At 36.7% G+C, this 22,373-nt stretch overlaps 1 protein-coding gene across 3 annotated transcripts in view; it reads right to left on the bottom strand.

Annotated features, from left to right (window-relative positions):
• Positions 1 to 984: 984 nt before the first annotated feature.
• The window catches only part of FAM114A1 (family with sequence similarity 114 member A1), a 34,614-nt gene continuing 13,225 nt past the window's right edge, over positions 985 to 22,373 (bottom strand). The window contains exons 4-14 of one of the 3 annotated variants that reach the window (XM_027686491.1): positions 22,039 to 22,152; positions 21,773 to 21,879; positions 19,690 to 19,824; positions 17,780 to 17,932; positions 14,803 to 14,926; positions 10,395 to 10,480; positions 9,053 to 9,220; positions 7,671 to 7,810; positions 6,331 to 6,403; positions 3,556 to 3,609; positions 985 to 1,712 (exon numbers count right to left, since the gene is read on the bottom strand). In XM_027686491.1, the coding sequence (XP_027542292.1) occupies positions 1,611 to 1,712; positions 3,556 to 3,609; positions 6,331 to 6,403; positions 7,671 to 7,810; positions 9,053 to 9,220; positions 10,395 to 10,480; positions 14,803 to 14,926; positions 17,780 to 17,932; positions 19,690 to 19,824; positions 21,773 to 21,879; positions 22,039 to 22,152 (1,256 nt within the window). In that variant the 3' untranslated portion in view covers positions 985 to 1,610. The remainder of the gene's footprint in view (positions 1,713 to 3,555; positions 3,610 to 6,330; positions 6,404 to 7,670; positions 7,811 to 9,052; positions 9,221 to 10,394; positions 10,481 to 14,802; positions 14,927 to 17,779; positions 17,933 to 19,689; positions 19,825 to 21,772; positions 21,880 to 22,038; positions 22,153 to 22,373) is intronic. The other 2 variants (XM_027686492.1, XM_027686490.1) reach the window with 2 other exon arrangements.

The raw sequence follows: 22,373 nt of genomic DNA, 5'->3' as shown, positions 1-22,373 counted from the left end.
GAGAAAGATATCTCATACCTGCTAAACTACAGGGTGGCAGAAAATAGGTTTTATGTAATAAATCTTATTTCAGAGATAGTGAAAATTTAACCTCTAAATAACTAAAGATGGAGAAGTCACAGTGAATGTGACAGCAGAACATGGACCACTCTAGCGTACGACATAAACAGACCTTTCTGCCCTCTCTTACTTGGACTCAAAAAGATATCATGTGCAAATCAGATACATGTTTTGTCTTTTCTATCAAACATAGAAACTTCCTCATGCTCTATTTAATTTTTTTTGATGTATGAACTATGTTCTATGATTAAACATATTCAGATGTTAAGTGTACTTAAAAATTAGCATTTAAATACAATTAATGAGTGTATCAAGAGAAAAAAAAAATACCAAATAGCTGAAAGAAACATAATAAACAATGACAATCCAGGAGAACAGGCAATGTAAAATATTGGAAGGTTCCTCCTGTCTATGAGGTAAACTAGCCTAAACAAATTCTTAAATCCACAGCTCAGGATTTTAAGGTAACGATACAGACAAATTAGTATGGCTGCTAGTGTTGTTATGAAATGTCATTCCTGTTGCTCATTTATGCCCTGTCTAGCTACTGCCTTGGAAAAAGGTGATTTGCTGTGACATATTGACCTCCCCACCCAGAGCAATTCTCTCATAACTCCTTATTACAACTTCTTTTCTATTTCTGAACTGTTGGTATCATTTGAGAAAAAGGTTCATAATGTTTAAAGGCCAAATTAAACCCCAAAGTAACACATGTAACTGTAACAGTAACACAGTAACACATTTGAAAGAAGGTTACTTAGGGGGTGTTTCAATTGCCAAACAAAAGAGAAATTTTCTATTCCTTGCATATTAAAAAGATTACTTTGGACTGCTGTGTTGTTTAGCCATTGGAATGAAGAAATAGACATAAATGAATATAAAATTATGGGTCAGCAAATATAAAGCTTTACCCGTACTCTTAACTGGCTCAGAAAACTTCTTTTCAGCGTAATCCTTTATGCATATCCTCCATAATTTTCATTTAGAACAGTTAATACCTATTGCTCTACAACTCTTCGAATACAAAACGTTATGTTAGTGGTACATATTAATATGACGTTATTATTTGCTACTGGAAATAATATTTAACAGGCACAACACTATGATAATTTGTTCATGTTTAAATACTGAAACCAACTTTTGAAATATACATTTTTAACTGACAGGATACAAACAATATAAATGGTCATTTGAGCTGAAGTTTTAAAAAACTTTACATTCTAATTTGCTTCATCCCTTGTTTACAATTGAAAGTGTCAACATTTAGAATCCATATTTAAGTCAATGCTCATATCAATAAACTTCTGTTTAAATTAATGCAAAGCATAAACTGTACTGGAAAAGAAATTACTCACTTTACTAACTACTTCTAAAGTCTGAAAGTCTGAAAGAGTTTGAAAATGTTGTTCCATACTGTATGTGCAAAACCGCATGTAGTGTCTTCGAAGCACTCCAGACATCTCTTGTACCAGCTCTTCTCTCGGCAAACATTACAGACATTGGCACTGGGGTTGCTGTCAAGCCCAATGGTGACAACTTTCGGGAAACTGTCACTTCTGGGCTTTCAAACAACTGTTCTGGATGTGGGAAATTTGCAGAATTGGAAGCAATAGCTGGAAAGCATCCTGAATATAAGTAGTACTGTTGCAGCCCTATTGGGGAGAGAAAACGTGGTTCAGTACAGCTGTCATGTACTTCAGGAATTACACTGTAGTTCTTTTCTTTTTTTTTCTTAACATCTGCATCCTGCTACATTAGCATATGTATTCACACAAGATTTTGGAATCTGTAGATAAGAAAGACAATAAACTACAACAGTTTACAGATAACAATGACAGCCTGAATCACTCCACAAAAATCTGATTCCCCCTCAGTTTGAACTCTTGGACAGTTTTGCTGGTAATGTGAATAGAACAAAATGTCACAATGTTCAGAAGTAGATCTGACTTTTTAAATACAGCTAGTCTTTCCATCAATTCAACTAATTTTGAATTGCTGTAGGTGGAAGAAGTGTCACTGAAATTAACAGATCAAATTATTATAATGGTTTTAACATGTAGTACTATTTTTGGAATTTCTAATACTGAACAGTGTAGTAGCTTTTAATTCTCCATGATCCTGAGCTGTACTAATACATAGTTGTATACAAATATGGGATTTAAGAAGTACAAAACATTTTATTCCGCAATTCCAGACGTTCCCAGATTTTGCAGTTCCTAGAGCACAGGAAGGTAAGTCAGCTGCAACAGCAGATTTACCCTACAACAAAAGGAACCATATAGTAGTCTTTACTACAGCTCTATTCAAATTTCTATAATTTTCCTTAAAGGTATTGTTAATTCAGTGCAAAATTGCCTATTGTAAAACAACCTTCTCCGAATTTCTAAAGGAATGCAGCTATTAGATACAGAATGACCATTTGTGGTCACTACTATATGTTCATTTATGTTTTGAGAGAAGTGTGATCTAATTAACAGAGTTAAAAACTCATGCTGCAGATAGTATACGTTTTAGGACTTTATGAGGATATTACTTCCTTTTGACCTCTTCTCAGTAAAACTGAGGTACATTTTACTCATTGTGCTTTTCTGAAGACAAATAGATAGTGGTGTCTAATAAAAGAAATCACTCATGAACATTTTGGTGGTCTGACACATGGTTATCCATGTGCTGACCAAGGCTGCTGCTAGACTGTGAATCTTTGAAGAAATCTAAATGCCTGTGGATGGGAAGCACTGTAGCACACCTACAACGCAAATTTGAAAGTAAAGAATAGTCTGAAACGATCTGTGCATCAGAAGTACTTTGCAATATTTGAAGTAGGAACAGTAAGGATAGACTTATCTCAGGCAACTTGTGAATAGGTTAGCAAAGGTTCTAAACAGCATATTGCAACTTGTCTGCTGTGCTCTGACTAATACAGCAGCAGAGTTTCAGAGCTGGCCAGCCTTAATGGCCAGTCTTCGCGAACGAAGATTTGGGGAAAGGTCTTTTACCTTTCCAGCCTGCGCAATGGATTTTTTAGGTGAGACACAGCCTGCGCTGAACTGAGCCCACCCTTTAATCCTAAGGTTCATCTGCCGGGGCCAAGCAAGCTTGGACAATGGCAGTGAGGTCCTCGGGACGTAGGTTTGTTTAGAGTGACCTTCTCATAGATGGATGGCCTCACAGGGCTAACGAGCTACCATCTGCCCGGGGGACCGAGGAATTGAACCGGGGTCGCAGCAGTGAGAGTCCTGCATGCTAACCACTAGGCCACCAGGGGTCCCTGGCCAGCCACACTTCAGTTAAGAAACCTCAGTAAATGCAACATTACCACTATAGTGTCTGTGGGAGAGGCTGAGCACAAAATTATGAGGTTTATGAGCAGGCACTGAAGAGCCAGAATGATATCGTCATTACTTTTAAAATAGTTTTTCCTTCAGACATAAATGTGCCTGTCTCATTTCAAATAATTTTACTAGAGCATTTTGTAATAGGAGAGGTGAAGCTTACCTCTAATAGCACATTGTTGATGATGGGGTTAAGAACCTCTGCCTTCATACTGCTCTGTAAACCAGAAAATAGAATGAAATGCCAGGACAAGAAATACATTTAACAGAAATATACTGATATTTGAGAAGTGGTTTTATGAATTTTATAAAGGTCTTGCTTCACCTTGATTCTTATTCATACTGTTTATCTCAGTATTCCTGGTAAATGTTTCTACATTTCATACACACTTCAGTATACCCTACATATTTCTATCACAGAGTACAACGAACTAAGACAGCTCCAGGGTTTTATTTCTTCATTAATTCATGTACCACAGAGTTTCAAATTGCCTACTTTCCTATGGATGTGAGACAATAACATTGTCTCTATCATCTGTCTATCAGCATCCTTCTCATCTCCACAAAATTTTTAACCCCTTGCTCATTTTCAAGGACACAAGAAGGAAAAATACAGGTCAGAAGGAAAATGAAGTTCTTCGAAGTTACACGAGTATCTGTGGTTAGGAGGCAATAAAAGGCCCAGATTAACTCCCCTACAGAAGGCAAACCAGGTGACACTCAGACCCCAAACTGGAGGCAGTGTATGTTATGCTGGACAGTGCAGGCTGGCTGGTGAAACATATCAGCATGCATGGCACTTTTCTCAACCACCAGATAGGAATAAAGATGGATACAATGAGAAGTGACACTACTAGAGGCTAGAAAATCGAAATTCATTAGCTCCTTTGCTTTTTAAAATGTCAGAAGTTCTTCTCCTTTTTATTCTCACTGTTCTTTGCACTGTGGTTTTTCAGAATGACAGTAACCTTCTGCAAGAGTTGCTTTCTTTCAACACTGAACACAATACTGATTAATTTAACTGAAGGATTTCCACTTACAACCTTGTAGCTTTCACATTACATATTTATAGAAAACATGAAACACCTTAATTGTAGTTTGGAGAAAGATGGCAGACCAAGGGGAAGATGGTTAGAGAAAAGAAGGGCATTTTTACTGTCAGTTACTAGAAAATCCATTACGAACTGCACTGTTTAGTTGATTGTCAATAAACTGAAAAAGATAGAGAGCAGTATCAATTTAATATTATTGGCTGTATGAATCAAGTTTAAGTTTGAAAGAAATACTGAGTGGCAAGCAAAGCTTATGGTGTAATTCTTGGAATGTCCTGCACAGGGCCAGGAGGTGGACTCAATGATCCTGATGGGTTGTTTCCAACTCAGCATATTCTATGATTCTGTGATTCTTACTTCTGCTTTACTGCTCCGTCAGAAACACTGCCAGCATTATAGGCTATGTGTACAGCCAGCACTAAAACTAATGTCTGAATTGTACAGATATAACTATAGGGGTGGCATTTTGTTTGAAAAAGCCAGCATTTTCTGTTCTAAGCCATTTCTCAGTTTCCCACAAGCCAATGGATTTTGCAGGATACTGGAATGTGTTTGCAAACCCAGGTACTGTTGGCAGGTTAAGGAGGACGCTGAACCACTGGGATATGCAGGAAGATGTAGACTCTCTACAGCCCTGTGTGACAGGTGCTCCTTGCTTTCCTACTGATCATGGTGAGCAAAAGGCCCCATATCTTCCTCCAAGAGCTTACAGAGATGGCACAGCACAGAAAGATCACCAGACTGCCCTACTATAGCTCTCTTCCATTGTATTTTGGCAGTGTCTTTGAGCTCCATTTCTTATCTGTTCACACAAATCTCCAAAGAAGCAATCTGGTCCTAAAAACTGAGTACAGAATTAATAAGAACAAAATGTAGAGCAATGCTTACAAAAGCTTTAGTTTCCATTCTAAGCTGAGCTAGTTAAATATCTCAAGTGCAATTTATTTTTATATATTTGTGCATGTACTTATTGCAAGTGTCCCACAAAGATATGCTAAAATACAATACCAAAATGCAAAATAAGCTTTTTTTGTCCTAGAGTAATGGAAAGGAATGTAAATTATTCAGAATAAAAGCAACTCAATAAATCATGTTCTTCACAAATAAGTCTAAAAAAACTTGCTCAGAGATGTGCTGGAAGAGTTCATGGGAGAACTGGGGAAAATTTCCTTTGATGTACATTCATGTTTTCAAGGAGCAATCAGGAGAACCAGAATTTATTCTTCTCTGATGTTTACAGGACAATTTCAGCAACAGCCCAATTTTTACCTCCAAATCCTGCTATAATACTCAGATGTCAGTCATCTTTGAAACATCTTGAAAGGCAGGATACTATTTCTAGCAAAGATGTTCACAGACAAAAGGATGTTCCCAAATGGAATATCTTGACATAAGTGATTTTTTTTTTTTGAGATGGATGACAAAACAGATTTTGTATTCTCTTAAACCTTTTGAAAACATAGTGGTACTAAGCCAGGGGATTTAGGAAAGGCTAAGAAGACAGCTCGTGAAACCATCTTAAGGTACTGCAAGTATGATCTGTTAATGACTTTTAACACAAATGCGTTTAAAAGCAATAGGCTGAGCTGGAGAAGAAAGTATCATCAAGCTGTGGGGCCCTTCCATGCGAGAAGACACGAAGTGTTGAGTGGTGATCAGGAATATGAAGAACGGTGTCTAGAAAGAAAGATTTTAGAAGCCAGGGGACACATTGCTTATAAACTTCCTCTGCTGTAAAAATGCTCCATGTTCTTGATCTGAGGAAAGAAGTGGTCTCTTTGCTGATGCCACATATAAAGCCTCCAGACTCAGGTAAGAATTTCTTTTTCAAGAGGGGAACTATGTTAAAAAGAGCACAAATGCTACAGAAAATGCTATGATCTTACCCCAGCTGCTGTTACAGAATCAGAAAACTTCTTTGATAAAGATGAAACTTCATTGCACATGGCACTTGTTAAACTGGTTAAATAAAAACAGGGGAGACAAATATAAAAATACATCCTTGACCTGTTAATGGATAAAAACCCTATGACTGCCTCAGGCAAAACTTCATCTTAGAAGCCAAGATGTTCTTAAAACAATTTTGCTTCTAGTAATTTTAAAAATATTTAGGGATCGACTTTGTTCATGATACAGTTTTTGTATTCTGCCGCTGAAAAATCCACTGCTGACTACAGCAGCAAAATGATGTTGTGTTGTTTCACATACTAGCCTTTTTTGATAGTGGAATGTTTCAACTTTTTAAATTCTAGGCTTCTAGTTTAACTAATGTTTTTCTGATGATTGCAGCAACACAACTCCTAGGAATACTGTTGGAAATAAATCAAACTTGAATGACAACAGTGAGAAGTTTCCTATGTAACGAATAAAACATCTACTCTGTGCTAAAAGGGGAAGTACACTTGTGGTTAAAATACGAGACAACAAGGAGATCTAGTTCTATTCCGAGATCATTCCTTGTTTTCCTAAGAATTCACAAGCGCATCCCATGAAGTCTCATCCTGCAAGGTGCACCATACCTCAGTGCTAATTCTGAAAAATACTTGAACAAGTTTTTTTTTTAGACTAAAGTGTTCCTATGGACTTTGCTATTCTTAATAGCATTCCTAAGGATAAGTACTTCATTAAATGCTTTACTTACCTAGGACTCAACTGTTTAAAATATCTTAATGTCAAAACCCACTGAAATGAGTAGAATTGATACCCACAGAGAGCTTACTAGACAGACTGGGTGCTTGAATTCATGGAATTTTCACTGTGGTTAACTACAAAGTTGGTGACAAATGTGGTCTTATTGTTCACAACTACAGATTGATTTTTGTATATTTTTGGCAAATAAACGCTAGATAATGAAACTCTATTGGCAGATAATAAGACTGCATTATGCACTCTAAAAGCAAATTCCATATACACAGGCACAGCATCTTCTGCAGACAGAACAGGAAATGCAACAAAAACTAGCATGTACATTTGCCTCCTGGAGCAGAAACAACTTTTAACCTGTAAATAGGTCATGTTTTTGTAAACATATGTCAGCCATGTCAAAAAGTGACAGGTAGCCTATATAACATGATTGCATGAGAAAATATAGCAGCAGGACCCCTAAAGCCAATGCTGTTTGTTGACCCATGAACTTACTGTGCCTTAAAGTGCCAAAATCTGAACAGAACTTCATGAGTTTTCAGCAAATGTCAAAATGTTCATATATGAAGTACATAATACTCACTTTGTCAGTACTTTTGCTTGATCTTGAGCTGTCTTTTCTACTTCCTGACCATGTAGAATTAATTCTGCTACTTTATGAAGCTGTTCAATACAACGAGCAGTTATCTCAGCCAGACTTTCAATGGACAGCATGTAGATTTCCTTAAATTAAAAATGGGAATAATATAATCAATAATACCAACATTGATAAATGTACTTATAGACATATATGGACAAAATAATTTCAAGCACAGGAGCCCTTCCTTCCCCAATTGGAAATATCATCACATACACAATGAAATAATATCAGCCATAATGTCATCCCAGAAAGAATACTGGAAAATGAAATGTTCACAGATCATAAAATACAGACGTTATACTTGTCCTGAAAAATTAGTAAGAACAAGTCTACCATTTATTTGGCTGGGAACTAGGTCAGGGTGTTAAACCTAGTCCTAACAAACAAAAAGATCCCTAAACTCTAGAATAAGTAATAACTATTTTCATATGGAGCCAAAAGTAATTAGCTTTCTCTCAGCTGAATCTCCAGAGAAGAAATGGATAATATGCCCAATGAAAAAGTGGCTTTTATCAGCAATGATAAAAATCTCTACCTAGCACTATGGCATTACAAATTCCACAAGCTGATGCCAGTTGGAAAAATGTAATCACATAAAAATCTGTCATACATACAGTGTATATATTTTCTGTCTCCTTCTTAGACCTTTTTTGTAAGGAAACATGACAAATAATTTCTTATTAGAATTAATAAAAATCTTGACAAAGATACCAACCACATTTATTACTGCCATAACCTGACAGAAAATATTCAATCACAATTAACCTTATCAGGACTATCTAAACAAACACAACACTTTCAGCCCTAAGAGCTGTCTTTCATAAAGAGAATAAACATCTGTGAGTTGCCTAAATAATATTTCTGTTTTGTCTGTTTGTGATTTAAACTGTTCAAGACTTTAAATAAAGTTTGAACATTTTTGCCATGTATTGTCACTGGGATAAAGAGATACTAAAGAATGTTGCGATATGACTTTCAATGTGCTATTGACATTACACCACAGAATCCCTCAGCTCACTCTATGTTGTGTATATGCAAACACACACACAAAAACACAGATATAAAACAATAAAAACAATGTGATAGTCAGAGGACCTGCTACTTTGATATTTAGTTATGGAGACAGAATAACAGTAAGAATATTTATATAAGTTAGTCCCCTATTGGGTCTACAGTGAATAGTTGTATATTATTATTTCTTACTGCTTCCATGAGTTTAAAAAACAAGGACATGTAAAGCCAACACACAAAGATAAAGAAGTAGTCTTATCAAACAAAGTATAACCATCTGCTTAATGAAACTTCTCCTCCAAAAGTTATTTTACCTCTACAGTTTTGTTTTTGTTTACTTTTGTTTTATCACTGTCAATTTTATCATCTTTGTCAGTTTTTTCTTCACCAGGTTCTCCAGGTTCTTCCTTTATCTTCTCTTCTATGTCTGCTGGGGTGGAAAAACTGGCTTCTTCCAGCCATTCATGAGCTTTTTTCCTAGCCTGTCAAACAAAGAACCCAACCCCAAAGTTCAGTTAGAACAGAGAATATCAGATGACGTTCCTGAACATCAATTTACAATACCTCTAATTACTTCCTTTTCACACTCAAAAGAGTGTAAAAGATTGAGTGTAAAGACTGAATATATTAAGTGTGGTATTTAGCTAAGTGTATACTTAAGAAACTGTAGGAAGAACTATTTTGACTGCATAAAGATGGATCATCCATGCATAATTCCTCTAAAGGAATGATATTCCCAACAAATATATAGAGTTGGCATTAATACCAAAGTTAATAATATTTCAGCTTTATTAAGCATCATTTAAGCAAATTTACATGGAAATTTTTCTTAAATAGTTGTTTTCCCAAATGAAAAAATAAGAAGTGGATATAAAAAAAGGAAAAAAAATGGAGATGTAAGGAAGATGTACTAAATTCTTAAAGGAAAAATAAACAGAAAATCACTATATTTTGAGCTGCCTTCCCAGCCCTGAAAGTAGATCAAAGATGAAGAGTCTTGAAGTTTTATACAACTTCAGACTACCGTTATGCTTAGAAGGAAATTTATGATGTCACTTTTTTAACATGAAGTCAAATGAAAATACATTAAAACCTAAGCCTAAGCTAGTTATTCATAGCCTATCTATGTAGCTAGAGACATAAACATTCATTTGAGCCTAAGATCAGCAGATTAATCAGCTTTAAAAGGACCTGATAGTACAGATGTGACTAGTCATGACTAGCTTCTAGACATCTAACTTTTAGATGATTGAAGTACCATGAGATAAATCTAAGACTTTGCTTCTAGCTAAGAAGGTCTGAAGAAGTCCCTCAGAAGAATAAATGTGAGGAGCAAGAAAAATGATTTTGAACCTGAGCTTTCTTCCCAGTACGTTAAGACCAAATCTGCCGTGCTTGTGAGCGCTGCTCTGCTGAGACACCCCTGGTTCAAGGCTTTCTAACACTAAAAAGTGCTAGTCAGTTGTCCAAGTCCATTGCCTTACTCACCTCATTTCTTCCATGAAAGCTTTTCTATATTCAGCATTTTAGTCTCACTCTCCTTCACTTTGCTTTCTGACCTGCCTGAACTGAGCTAGGTACTGCTCTGTGTCAGATTTCAGAACAAAGCCCTTCTTTATCCAAGAAACCAAAGGCAACTCACTAACAGGTGCTCACCTTATTAAGTTTGTCAGGAGTAGCAGCAACATGCAATTCAAACAGCAGTTCCGTGAGCATGCTGACAAACTCTTCTCCCATATCTGCTGCAAGAAAAAACAAGACAGTTTTTGTCACAGTGTTACTGCTATAATACTTTATATGATGAAATACATCCAGTCAAATAGTTTCTCCAAGCATTCCAGTGCTTCAAAAACAATGACAGTGACACCAGAAAGGGATGTGTGTGTGGGGGATGTATATGCTCAAACAAAGAAGAGAACAAGCAACAGGGATACCTGCACAACCAGATATGCCAGCTTGACACTTTGACTGCTCTTTCTACCACATTCTAAATTCCACTAAGTTTCACAAAAACAGGTCATCATGGCTAGGCTTCACGAATGAAGATTTGGGGACAAAAACAGGTAAGAGGACAAGAAATGGCATGACCCCATGTTATATGACAAAAAATCCCCGACCCACAAAATAACCAAAGAAGAGATACTAACCTATTCTTTCAAACCAAGGAATAAAAACTGCAGCACAGCCAGATATGAGTAAGTTTCAGAAGAAATATACTGTTCTCTCAGACTGCTCATACATACTCTCTATTGCTCTGTCTGCAAATCACAGCTAAGAGGTGTGTTTTATTTCAATTTTAAGGTTGAGATTTGCCTAAATGAAGAATGTTTTCTGGTTTGCTTTGGAGTGACGTGCCTCAAAGAATCTGCACATTTATTTAACAAGTTAAGAGCAAAGGTAAGTATCAATAGTGTTTGAACTTCATCTTTATTGCATATACTCCTTTGAACTTCGTCTTTATTACATATACTCCTTTTGCTACTTGCAGATGACATATTCTAACATATTCTAAGTTCCTGAAAGTTAGTATTTTGGTTGGTTCTGTTCATCTGCACTTACTGAGTTTGGAATCTACATTAAGATTTCATGCCGGATTACCCAAAATCCAGTTTTTTAGCCTGATGACACTAAAAGGTCAGAGTCCCCATATTGAGTTTGATAAAAGTCCAGCTACTTCAAAAATGAATTTCATGTCTTGCTGTATTCCCATTTCTTTTGCTCATTCATTAGGTAGGCCAGATTTTCCAATTTTATGCAGATCTTCAGTACTGGGCTTAAAAGCAGAGAGCCATTACTTTCCAATGAGTTTTGGGATTTTGGTAGAACTATTTACAGTACCTTGCAACATATGGAAAGGTGGTAAAATCTGACACTCAGATTATACTCTCCTAGAGGGAAGGACATCTCACCCTTACTTGTAAAGAGAGTGCTCATCTTTGGTGCTATAAAGTAAGTTAGTACTTAGCACAAAGAATTCTTCACCTGCAACGACCAGGAGACTGAGCTTTTGTCTTAACAGCAGGGGAACAGGTGAAGAAGTTTGTTGTCTGGCAGGCCAAAGAGATGCACAGAGTTAATTTCATTCCTGTCCTTATCAGTAAATTTTGGCAATAGGATTTTCAGGTTTTGCAATACAGTACCTCTTGGATACACTGTACTCACATAAAACCATGCCAAATTGTTTTATGAATGGTAGCATGCTGAAAACTGATAAGTACTTCATTGCATCAATGCAAAATTACCAGAAATGTTGATAGTTGGGATATTCAATTGAATACTCACTTTGGTTACCGTCTCCCTTAACCTCACATATGAAATTTTTGGTGTAATGGCTTTCAAAATGTAGGTAAAGCTACTTTTTCAGATATTCTCCTCTTATTATTTCATAAACAACTGAAACAAAAAGAAGCTGCAGTGAAAAATACATGAAAGGTTTGCATAATAAAAGTGAGAGGAAATATTAGAGAGAAGGGTATGCATGTGGCTTTCTGCTACCTGTGCTCTTTGGCATTTTTTTTATATCAATTCTGAGCAAAGGTACAAAAAATACTATGATTTCAAAGTCACCAAGAACAAAGCCTAGCCCAAATCCTTTCCTGAAACAGCCCTCCAAAGATCACTGCAGTAATTTCTCCTTGTGTAGGACTAAAAGTGTTTATGGTAGAAAATAAAGTGGCACTAATATCAGAATCTCATTCAGATTCTGAGAGTCTAGGATAAGAAGAGATCCTGAGAATTTGCATAAAACAAACTGTCACCCTTTTCAAACACTTGAATGCAAAGTACTGGTTTCTCTCCCATCTAGTCTTTTTTTTTCTGAATATATATAGCACTGACAAATAACACCACATAAACAACATGACTTGGATGCCAATAAAATGATAGCAAATTAGCAATAAATGGTAATTAGCTTGTTTTCAAATGCTGCTCAGTGGCTAGATAAGATTTTCAAACACCACCAGTTAAACTCTGCCTTTTTTAGGAGGCTGTCTTCCTTACATAAAGGAAAAAACCACGTTTTATTGCACTAGGAAGCACAAATCAAAATCTTACTGAAGGCAACTTAGTTGTAGTTTTAACCTGTTTAGCAAGCAGAATTAAGATCAAAATTCCTCCACAGAATTTAACATACTCTGCTATGTCTTGCTATATTAGCTAGCTTAAGTAAAAATATATAATTCTGTGTAAGAAATATACTATAAAAGAGCATAAGGCTTACTTGATTTTGTAAGTGTAAAACCTATTAAGGTGTGTACAGAATTGTAGGCTCAGCCCTAACAGAAAGCTGCTTTGAGAAGTGATTAACCTTTCTATTCTTTCCTCCAGTGGAACCAGAAATTTATCTGTAGTTCAAATACTAATAAATCTTGAGCCTGATCACACTAAAGGATGTGAGTCATTTTGAACTGCTGCCTGAAGTAAGACCCGTTCAGCTGTAAGGTGGAGAGAACATGTGTGGTTATTATTTCCACTGTCATAGCAAAGAGGACGTGTTTCACTGCTGAGTGGTTTGCTTTTGCAGGGGAAAACCTACAGTACACTTTGACTTGGTTTCACTCTTTTCTTTTTTTCCAAGATGCTCATTGTCTTGGTTCCAGCCCATTCAAAAGGCCTGTTAATGTTGCCAGGAGCATGATCAGCAGCTATGCTTTACTCAGAAAACAGAACTTCTGACCTCCAGAGAAAGCACCATTTGGTGCAAGAAACAGAGCTTCTCCTGGGGCCAGTTTCAAAGCACGGGACTATTTCCAGTAGAAGTTAAGGAACAACAGACATCTCATGAATCCTCACCCCTAAGCAGGTAACACACTTTCTTGACTTCTATTTCTCACAATGCCATGGAGGAATGTGGGATTTTAAAGAGTAACAAGGGGGAAAAACCACCACAAAACTCTACCATACTAAGACTTTACGCCAAACACACTCTGTCCCCCACGATGAGAAACAATGAGCTCCTCGTGAGAGAGATCAGGCGAGCTGAGTGAGCACTGCCACAAGGAGCACTCTGGAGCAGAAATGACCTTCCCGTTAGAACATGCAGATGTTAAAACAGTTTTCCTAACTTTCAAGAAGGCCAGAGAAATCGTACCTCACCATCTTGCAAAGTGTAGGTTTTATGGGCAACGTACCCCTGAGAAGACCAAAAGGATCTGGAAGAAATATCTTTTTATGTTTCTGTGTTTCTGAAACACAACAATATGGTGTTCAATGGCATAAGCCAGTCTTCAGTCAGGTCAAGGGGATTGTTTCTATTAGCTATAAGAGGTTTGGTATGGATCTCACAGGCCTGGAGACACGAATCGTGCTGGCTTTAAGCTGACTTACTATCTTTCTGCTCTAACCTGTTCTGGGGAATAGTAGAATTCCTGACCTGTTTAAGATACCTATTTTGCCCCTAACCAAAGCATCCACCCATTTTATTGTAACTTTTGTGAGCTGATCTATGGACTGTCATGCTGGACCCATTCCCTTCAATTCTGTGCTCTATATCACAGTTATGGTACACTTGTGTGCTAATTTAACTTCTTTCTCATACTCCACATGCCATGTTTGCGAAGCAATACCTTTAAAGCAGTTTTGCCACTAGGTTTCAAAGTGGCTTCCATTCAAAAAATTCAGGGTTCTTAAGTCTCTTGATTACGCTCTAATCTTTTACCAGTCTAGCAAGGGAGGGTGCAGAGTGAGGAGGAAGTTGCTGAACAGAATAGCATTTTTAAAACCTCCAAAACTTTCAGATAATACAATTTCTAACAGATTCTGTAAGAAAAATTCAGTTATCCAAGAAGTTACTATTTTCTCTTATTTTTTTGCTTTCATTGACGATAGAGCAAAGTAGTACGATATTTATTTATATTTTATTTCCTATCTCTCACACTTCAACTACAATATAAATTCAAAATTAGGCATTGATGGAGTTCCAGAACTTTTAGAGTATTAATTTTAATCTCTACCTTATGAAGAGTATTAGGATATCAGAAATTACAGTTTGGTTTGTAATTTTTTTAATTACTAGATAAAAAAGCAACAATTATTCATATGGTTAAGTCTCTGTATTTCTAATTACCTTTTTGTTCCTGCATCACTTCGTCATCTGATTCCTTTGGAATAAAAATCTCTTTTATAGCAATTAAATCATTTTTCGTAGTCTCCAACTGTTCTCCATCAAGTGTTGCTAAATGTGCCTGAATCTGTAAAAGAAAGGACAGTAAGTATTTCTAATCAAAACAGAGTATTTCTTAAATGCTAATTTAGAACCTGATACTGAAATAGGCTAAGAAATCGAAACTCCCATTATGCTCAAATCTTGTCTCCAACCCTGCAATGTAGATATATTTTTAGTTCTCATCAACAGAATTTGTTGAATATTACAAAAATTACACCAGCCTTGCCAGATCATCAGCCTCCACATTTCCCCAGAACATGAGTTTTGAGCTACAAATCTATGTTTAATTGCAAACTGTAATAGGTATTTTGAGATTGCTTGGATGAAGACAGCAGGCAAAAAGAGCACAAGCAGAACAGTTAGTGCGAGCACTCACAGGAAGAGTTGGAAAAAGAAGCCTGTTTCCCCTCCTTCAAAACGTAGTCAAAATTATTGAAAATCTACCTGTCCTGAAGAATGTATTGACAAGTCTTTGCATGTCTCTTGCATGTCTATGCAAGTCCCTGCATATCTAATAGAGTGGCACACCTAAGAGGGATGGAAACAGATTCTTTGAATCACTGTTTGTACTACAGTTATGTGGTGTTAATCCCATGGGTGCCCTCTCTGCCTATGGAAGCCAAGAGAAGCTTGGAGCCTTTTCTCCCCTTGATACAAAATTTTACTTTTATGTTTCAAGGGGCTTTTAAAAATCTTGATAGATGTACAGACTGCCTCATTGCGAGACTCGAGAAAGCTGTTACTTTCTTACTTGTGTGTCCTCATGTCTGGATCGTGTGCTTGAGGTTAAATGCAAGATACAGCCAGGAGACTCAACTCAGGTTGTGAGGGTTTACTTAGGGCTTTTTTTCTCCCTTTCTATAGCATTATCCATTTCAAGGGCTAACCAGGAACTTTTTTTCATGGAAACATTTAAAATAAAACTTAAACATATATTTTAATCCCTGCTATTAGAAGCACATAGGACATTAGCAATGTCTTCAGTCCCTCTTGCGCTCCTCCTTTGGCTTTTGGGCCGTTAGAAGAGGTCTCAAGCTTGCAGTATTGTTACCTATTTTGTGCATGTGTGCATATATGTGTGGTCGAACGAGCTGATTGTCCCGCTCTGCTCTGCTCTGGTGCGGCCTCACCTTGAATATTGTGTGCAATTTTGGTCACCACGATATAAAAAAGATATAAAGCTATTAGAGAGTGTCCAAAGGAGGGCAACAAAGATGGGGAAGGGCCTTGAGGGGAAGCTGTATGAGGAGCAGCTGAGGTCACTTGGTCTGTTCAGCCTGGAGAAGAGGAGACTGAGGGGAGACCTCATTGCAGTCACAACTTCCTTGTGAGGGGAAGAGGAGGGGCAGGCACTGATCTCTTCTGTGTGGTGACCAGTGACAGGACCCAAGGGAACGGCCTCAAGTTGTGTCAGGGAAGGTTTAGGTTGGATACTAGAAAAAGGTTCTTCACTCAGCGGGTGGTTGGGCACTGGAACAGGCTCCCCAGGGAAGTGGTCACAGCACCAAGCCTGACAGAGTTCAAGAAGCATTTGGACAATACTCTCAGGCACATGGTGTGACTCTTGGAGATGGTCCTGTGCAGGACTAAGAGTTGGACTTGATGATCCTTGTGAGTCCCTTCCAACTCAGCACATTCTGTGATTCTGTGATTTATCAGGGAATTGAACTTGTTGATCCACACAGTTGCCTTCAATCCTGTTGTAGTGAGTAGGACTATGTACAAAAGGTTATCTAGGACACAACACGATGTGCATCAGAAACCTCATGGAAACATCCTGCACAAGTCTTACTTACCTGTGGTATTTCACAGTAAAATAAAAATAGTGTTGTTGCATGGAATTAACCTGACCTTGTTTCTATCTATCTCTTTCCTGTTTTGTGGGTGAGGGTTTTGGTTGTTTTGTTTTTGTTGTTGTTGTTTGTTTGTTTTTTCCAAAAGCAGTCCCTTGAACCTTACATGTGGGGTTTGAATTTATAATTTGTCATTTAGACATAATTACAAAAAATAAAACCAACGTTGACAGTACGTACCTAACTGTTATTAATATAAGCTTCTTTTATTTGTGAGAGCAAATAGAACATTTTAAAAAATAAGTTGGTTACATTTTATTAAAAAGTACCCCACAGGCCAAGGAATGCTAATTACAGAAAACAAACAAACCAACCAAACCAAAAAACCCCACCCCGAACCCCCCCTTTGTTTTTAAGAAATTTATTCAGAAAACTTTTTCAGTATGAAAATACTACTGCTGGGAATCTACAAAATTCTGTTAGTCTACTCTTGGAGATCTACTGATCTACTAGCAGAGTCAATGAACTGAGAGATGAAATTAGAATATATATTTATCATACAGGCCCTAGTAACATTACCATGTTCTTCAGAGAGATATTTGTATACTACCAGTAATAGTATCTTGGTGTAGTTTTGTGTAACTTTAAAAACTAACACAATATGAACAGAATAAGTAATCTGGAACTCATCACCAGTCTCCAGATGTAGTAGGTCTGGAATTTCCGAATCTAAGTATTTGCACCTGATACAAACCCAAAAGACTTCAACCTCCTTGCAAATTCTGCAAGTAATTTGGAAGATGTCTGCATTGCGTCACAAGCTGAAAAATACACACTACCTATGGTCCTAACAAAAATAACTTTCAGTTATGAAGTTGTTTATTTTTAGTTAATCTTGGAGTTAAATTTTAGCTGTATTGAGATTGAGTTCCTAAAGCCCAGGGTTGGCCCAAGGGCCCAATTCGGCTTTCACTAAAGATGATGGAAAACTTACTGTTCATGCCACAGGCACTTGCAGAATGAAATTAATATAAAGATGAATTTTTTTACCAACCATATTGATTTATGCTGTCTGCATACTGTACCTGAGCTTCACTTTCATTTGACAGGATTTCCAGAGCTTCAAGATGAGATAAACCTTGGAATTCATCAAAAAGTAGCCCATAATGTGCTGTTCTTTCAACTGTAATTTGCTGGGCCCGCCTCTGTTTCTCTTTTTCTTTAGCTTCTCGCAAGAGCTGTAAAAATATACATCATTGCTGTTGTTTTATTGATACTGCTGTAAGTGTGACAGATTTTATTAGTCTGCTTCTGCTTGTCTAGGAAGCAGTAATAAAATTTGGGACTATATCACACCTGCAGAGCTACAATTTTAGAGATGAAATAGCTAACTTCTTTTTTGATAAATTTCTCTTAATAAAGTATTTAAGTATTATTCTAAGTGGGGTAATTGCTAACCATCTTTTAAAAAAAAACAATGAACAAACAAATAATCTTGCTTATACTCTCAAAAGCAATGTCAGCTGTAGATAATGTACAATAAATTTAACCACCAATTATAATGAAAGAAAAATAAAAAGGACTATTTCATATGCAGCCTTAAAGAGCCATGCAATCCATTCCACAGACCACAAAATTGGAAGCATATTATTTTCAGGACCTACCCACCTATTTGCATAACTAATCCACCCACAGAAATATTTCCTTTAAAATATTTTTAGCAAATACTAGAGTCAGTTTTATGTGACAGCAGGACTGACAAAAGAGACTGGCCTAATGTGTTATGACTTCTACCAAAGGTGGGGCAGAACTACACTCTATATATTTGGGGATATTTTGGAGTGATCTTACACACTTCTCTCAGTGTATAAGAGGGATAGAATAGTGTATCCAATACGATCTTGTATTCCTTTCTTCTATTCCAAGGAGGAAATGGCCTCTCATATGAATTTACTACAGTAAAGGTGGTAAATACATCTGAACTGCGTCTTCAGTCTCGTACAAGCCTCTGAATACAGGTGAACTCCCATCACTTACACTATTCCATCATTCAAAATTTCTACAATATTCTCTTCAGTGATTCATTTGTTACAAAAGACTTATGATGGTAGATTTTTCCCCTGAAGTCTCCACCTTCAAAAGGTAACTAAGTTTTATGAACACGTCACTGCAAAGGAAGCACCGTCTTACACGTGCAACCCATGTTGTATTTATGTTGTATTCTGCCTCAGATTTTATGTGCAAATTCATGCATGTTGTTTAAGAAGACATTCTCAAAAGCTCGTTTTAATCTTGTGGGCCTTGACAAGAGTTAATTGCTTTTGGCCTACAACAGTATCAGTCTGTTCATACTTAAAAAAAATACCTTGCTCCTCTCCACAAGGAAGTAAACATGCAGTAAAATTAAAGGTTCTTTGCAATGTCTATTGATTTCCACAGCCTCCCTCCTCTCAGCATCTGGGGAGGTAAAATAATTTTGTACTGACAGCACTTACACTTCTTTTCTGATTTTATAATTTCTCTGAACTTTAAAATATATGAGTCACAACTGTGTAAGGGTACCACTTGTTTAGATGGACACCAAGATACAATTTTTCATAGTGTTAATTCCTAATGAAACATATGTCATATTCCAGTATTACTCATTTCCAAGGAAAGTAGTATAGTAATGTTTATGCTGGAAGATATCTATCTACAGCTGTTACCAAAATACCAACAATTTGATTTTGTCTCCAGAGTGTAATGATTTATCACCACATATACTATTTTATTTAAATCAGCTATTGCACATGATTATGCAGAAAAGATGACTTTACGTTATCTTTTTTGGTTCTGTGAAGAAAAAAAAAGTGGAGCAAATATAAAGCATAATATTTATTTCCATAAACCTAGCCAATATCTATTACAATAAATAAAGCCTCTCCCTGAGGCATCTGAACTTCTGGAAAAAGAATCTGAAATTGCATTGACTGAGCAGTATTTAAATAAATCCAACCTGAGATAGCGACACTGTTCTTGCCATCAGTGTTTTGGTTCTCTTAAATCCAGGATCACTTTCTGCAAGGACATTCATGGTCGTCTTCCCAATAAATTCCAAAGCATCTAAGCCTCCGGATAATACACTTTTCCCCTGTATAAAATAATGCAATGTGGTTATTTGCTTCCCACTTTATGCTAATATGAACTGTTAAGAGAAGTGCTTTTGCCAACATTGTCTTTGAATGTTCAGGTCCCTAAATTTTCTATACTTTAACTAACAATAGGATTGATATATTTGCTTTGTTCTGAATATATTTTCCAAAAGGAAAAAAAAGGAACTATACAGATATTTCTAGTTAATTAGAAGACTTACACTGGAGGAAATGTAACAACTATTGCCAATAAACAAAAAACTATGAATAATACCACAAAAGGGCTGGAGCACATCTCCTATGAAGACAGCCTGAGAGAACTGGGGCTGTTCAGCCTGGAAAAGAGAAGGCTCCAAAGAGACCTTCTAACAGTCTTACGGTACCTATAGGAAGGCTTGAGAGGGACTTTTTTCAAGGGCAAGCAGTGACAGGGCAAGATAGAGTGGCTTTAAATTGAAAAAGAGTAGATTTAGATTGGATATCAGGAAGAAATTATTCACTGTGAGGGCAGTGAGACACTGGAACAGGAGAAGTTCTGGATGCCTCACTCCTGGAAGTGTTCAAGGCCAGGCTGATCAGACTTTGAGCAACCTGGTCTAGTGAAAGATGTCCCTGCGGTTGGAACTAGATGATCTTTAAGGTCCCTTCCAACTCAAACCATTTTACAATCTTATGAATATCACTTAAATTTCACCCAATGGCATCTAGTTTGAGGGAACGCATTTTAGATACGAATAGTATGGAAACAAGTCCATCATGAACCTTGCCTTATTTAGCTGATTTTTAAAATTTTAACACTTGTGATGACTCTGGAACTGTCTTTTTAAACACATATGGTTTTTCTTGTGTCTTCCTATTTTTCATGTGCACTGAAGAAGTTTCACTGGCTAAAAGTTTCCATTTCAATCTGGATTATGCGTCTGTCAGATACTCAAACGCTGATGTAACCTCATATAATTAAAACCCTTCCAAAGTCTCAAATGGCATTACAGGTGACTTACTGAGACCTTAAGCGATTCTTTTTGTACCACATTCATCCCTGTGGTACAGCAGCCTCTCCAGGCTGCCTACAAGCACATTTCTCTTATTTGCAATCTTTTACAATGCTCAGGTAATCTTACTTGCGTCTAGCGCTCACAAGCTCCAGGTTCTGTAGCAAGTCTCAGGAATAATCTATAGGAATATCCTTCTGGCACCAAAATCTTTGATATTAGAATGACAAGGCACTCAGAGTGAACTGGATATACACTAAAAAAAGAATTGCCCATTTGTAAAACACGCTCCTTGGAGAGTTAGTCTTCTACGCCTTTATAGCCCATGTTTGAAGTCTCTTACAATTTCAAGGGAAAACACGTACTGAAAAATTCACAGGAAAACATTTGCAATGGTAATAGTGTGTAAAAAATCTTGGGGAAGAAGGTAAGACAAAAATTGATGAGGAACAGCACGATACAGGACTTTGCAAAAGCTGAAACACAGACAAAAAGAAAAGGATGAAGTGTAACACACAAAATACAAGTACAGTGTAATAGGAAAGGACTATTTTGCTTCACTGACTGCAACCAGACCCCCTTCTGGAAAGGTTTATATGAAATGACAGACTAGACAGAGAGGTGAAGGTAAAGGTCAGGAACTTACAATACAGAGTTTAGCAAAAGCCTTAAAACAAGCAAATGGAGTATTTTCTTATTTTATCAACCTTCAAAAATTATAACAAATCAGTTTCTCTGGAAGGACTTAACTGTAAAAGTTATTTATGTTTCCCTTTTTTTTTAAAATTTGATAGTTTAATTTAACAGCTATTTTGTCAGGGAAAAGACTCTAAACAGACTTACAACACAACTGTTTTTACTAAACCTACAACTTAAAAAATGTGACCTACAGTGAAGTTGAACCCAAAAATAATGAAAAATAACTAGAGCAGAGAGGCCAGCTAAAATGACTCACTGTGTTCTGTACAGCATTAGTGATAGCTGACAGCATGCCACGAGATCCAGATGTAGGAGAAGAAGGAATATTCTCAGAAGAGCTTTGGTCCAGAGAATCTTCTGCTTCTAATAAGAGGAAAAAAGCAGGTTACAAGCATACTTTCGACTCTGCAAGACACAAATTACAGTAAGATGTATTCTGTGATGAAAATCTTAAAATTTTGTAAATTGAACCAATTGGCAGTGTCAAGGAGTTTTGTCCAATTTCAGTGAACTTGAACTTACGTGTAATTGGTGTTTCGGCTGTAGGAGGTTCTGCTGCTTCTGAAGATGCTGAACTTACAGTATGAATTCTTAGAGTAGTTCCTGCTTTTTCCTTTACTGCTGTTATTCCATGACCTGCAGCAGAGGCAGATTTTAAATTATATGACCTGAAAACTTATAAATAGCAGTGCACAGTATTCTTATACTCCATGAATTCTGACAATCAAAATAACTATTAAACTTACCTCAATTGCCTAATTTTTTCTAGGTTAATAATTCACTTGTTCTACTATATCCAGTATAATAACTGAATAGAAATGATAAAGTTGAAATATAATACAAATTACACTGGTTCT

Source organism: Neopelma chrysocephalum, unplaced genomic scaffold (genome assembly GCF_003984885.1).
Source record: "Neopelma chrysocephalum unplaced genomic scaffold, ASM398488v2 Primary Assembly neopelma1_71, whole genome shotgun sequence".
Lineage (NCBI taxonomy): Eukaryota > Metazoa > Chordata > Aves > Passeriformes > Pipridae > Neopelma > Neopelma chrysocephalum.
The sequence above is the reverse complement of the archived record's forward strand: the minus strand, read 5'-3'. Positions and strand labels throughout refer to the sequence as shown.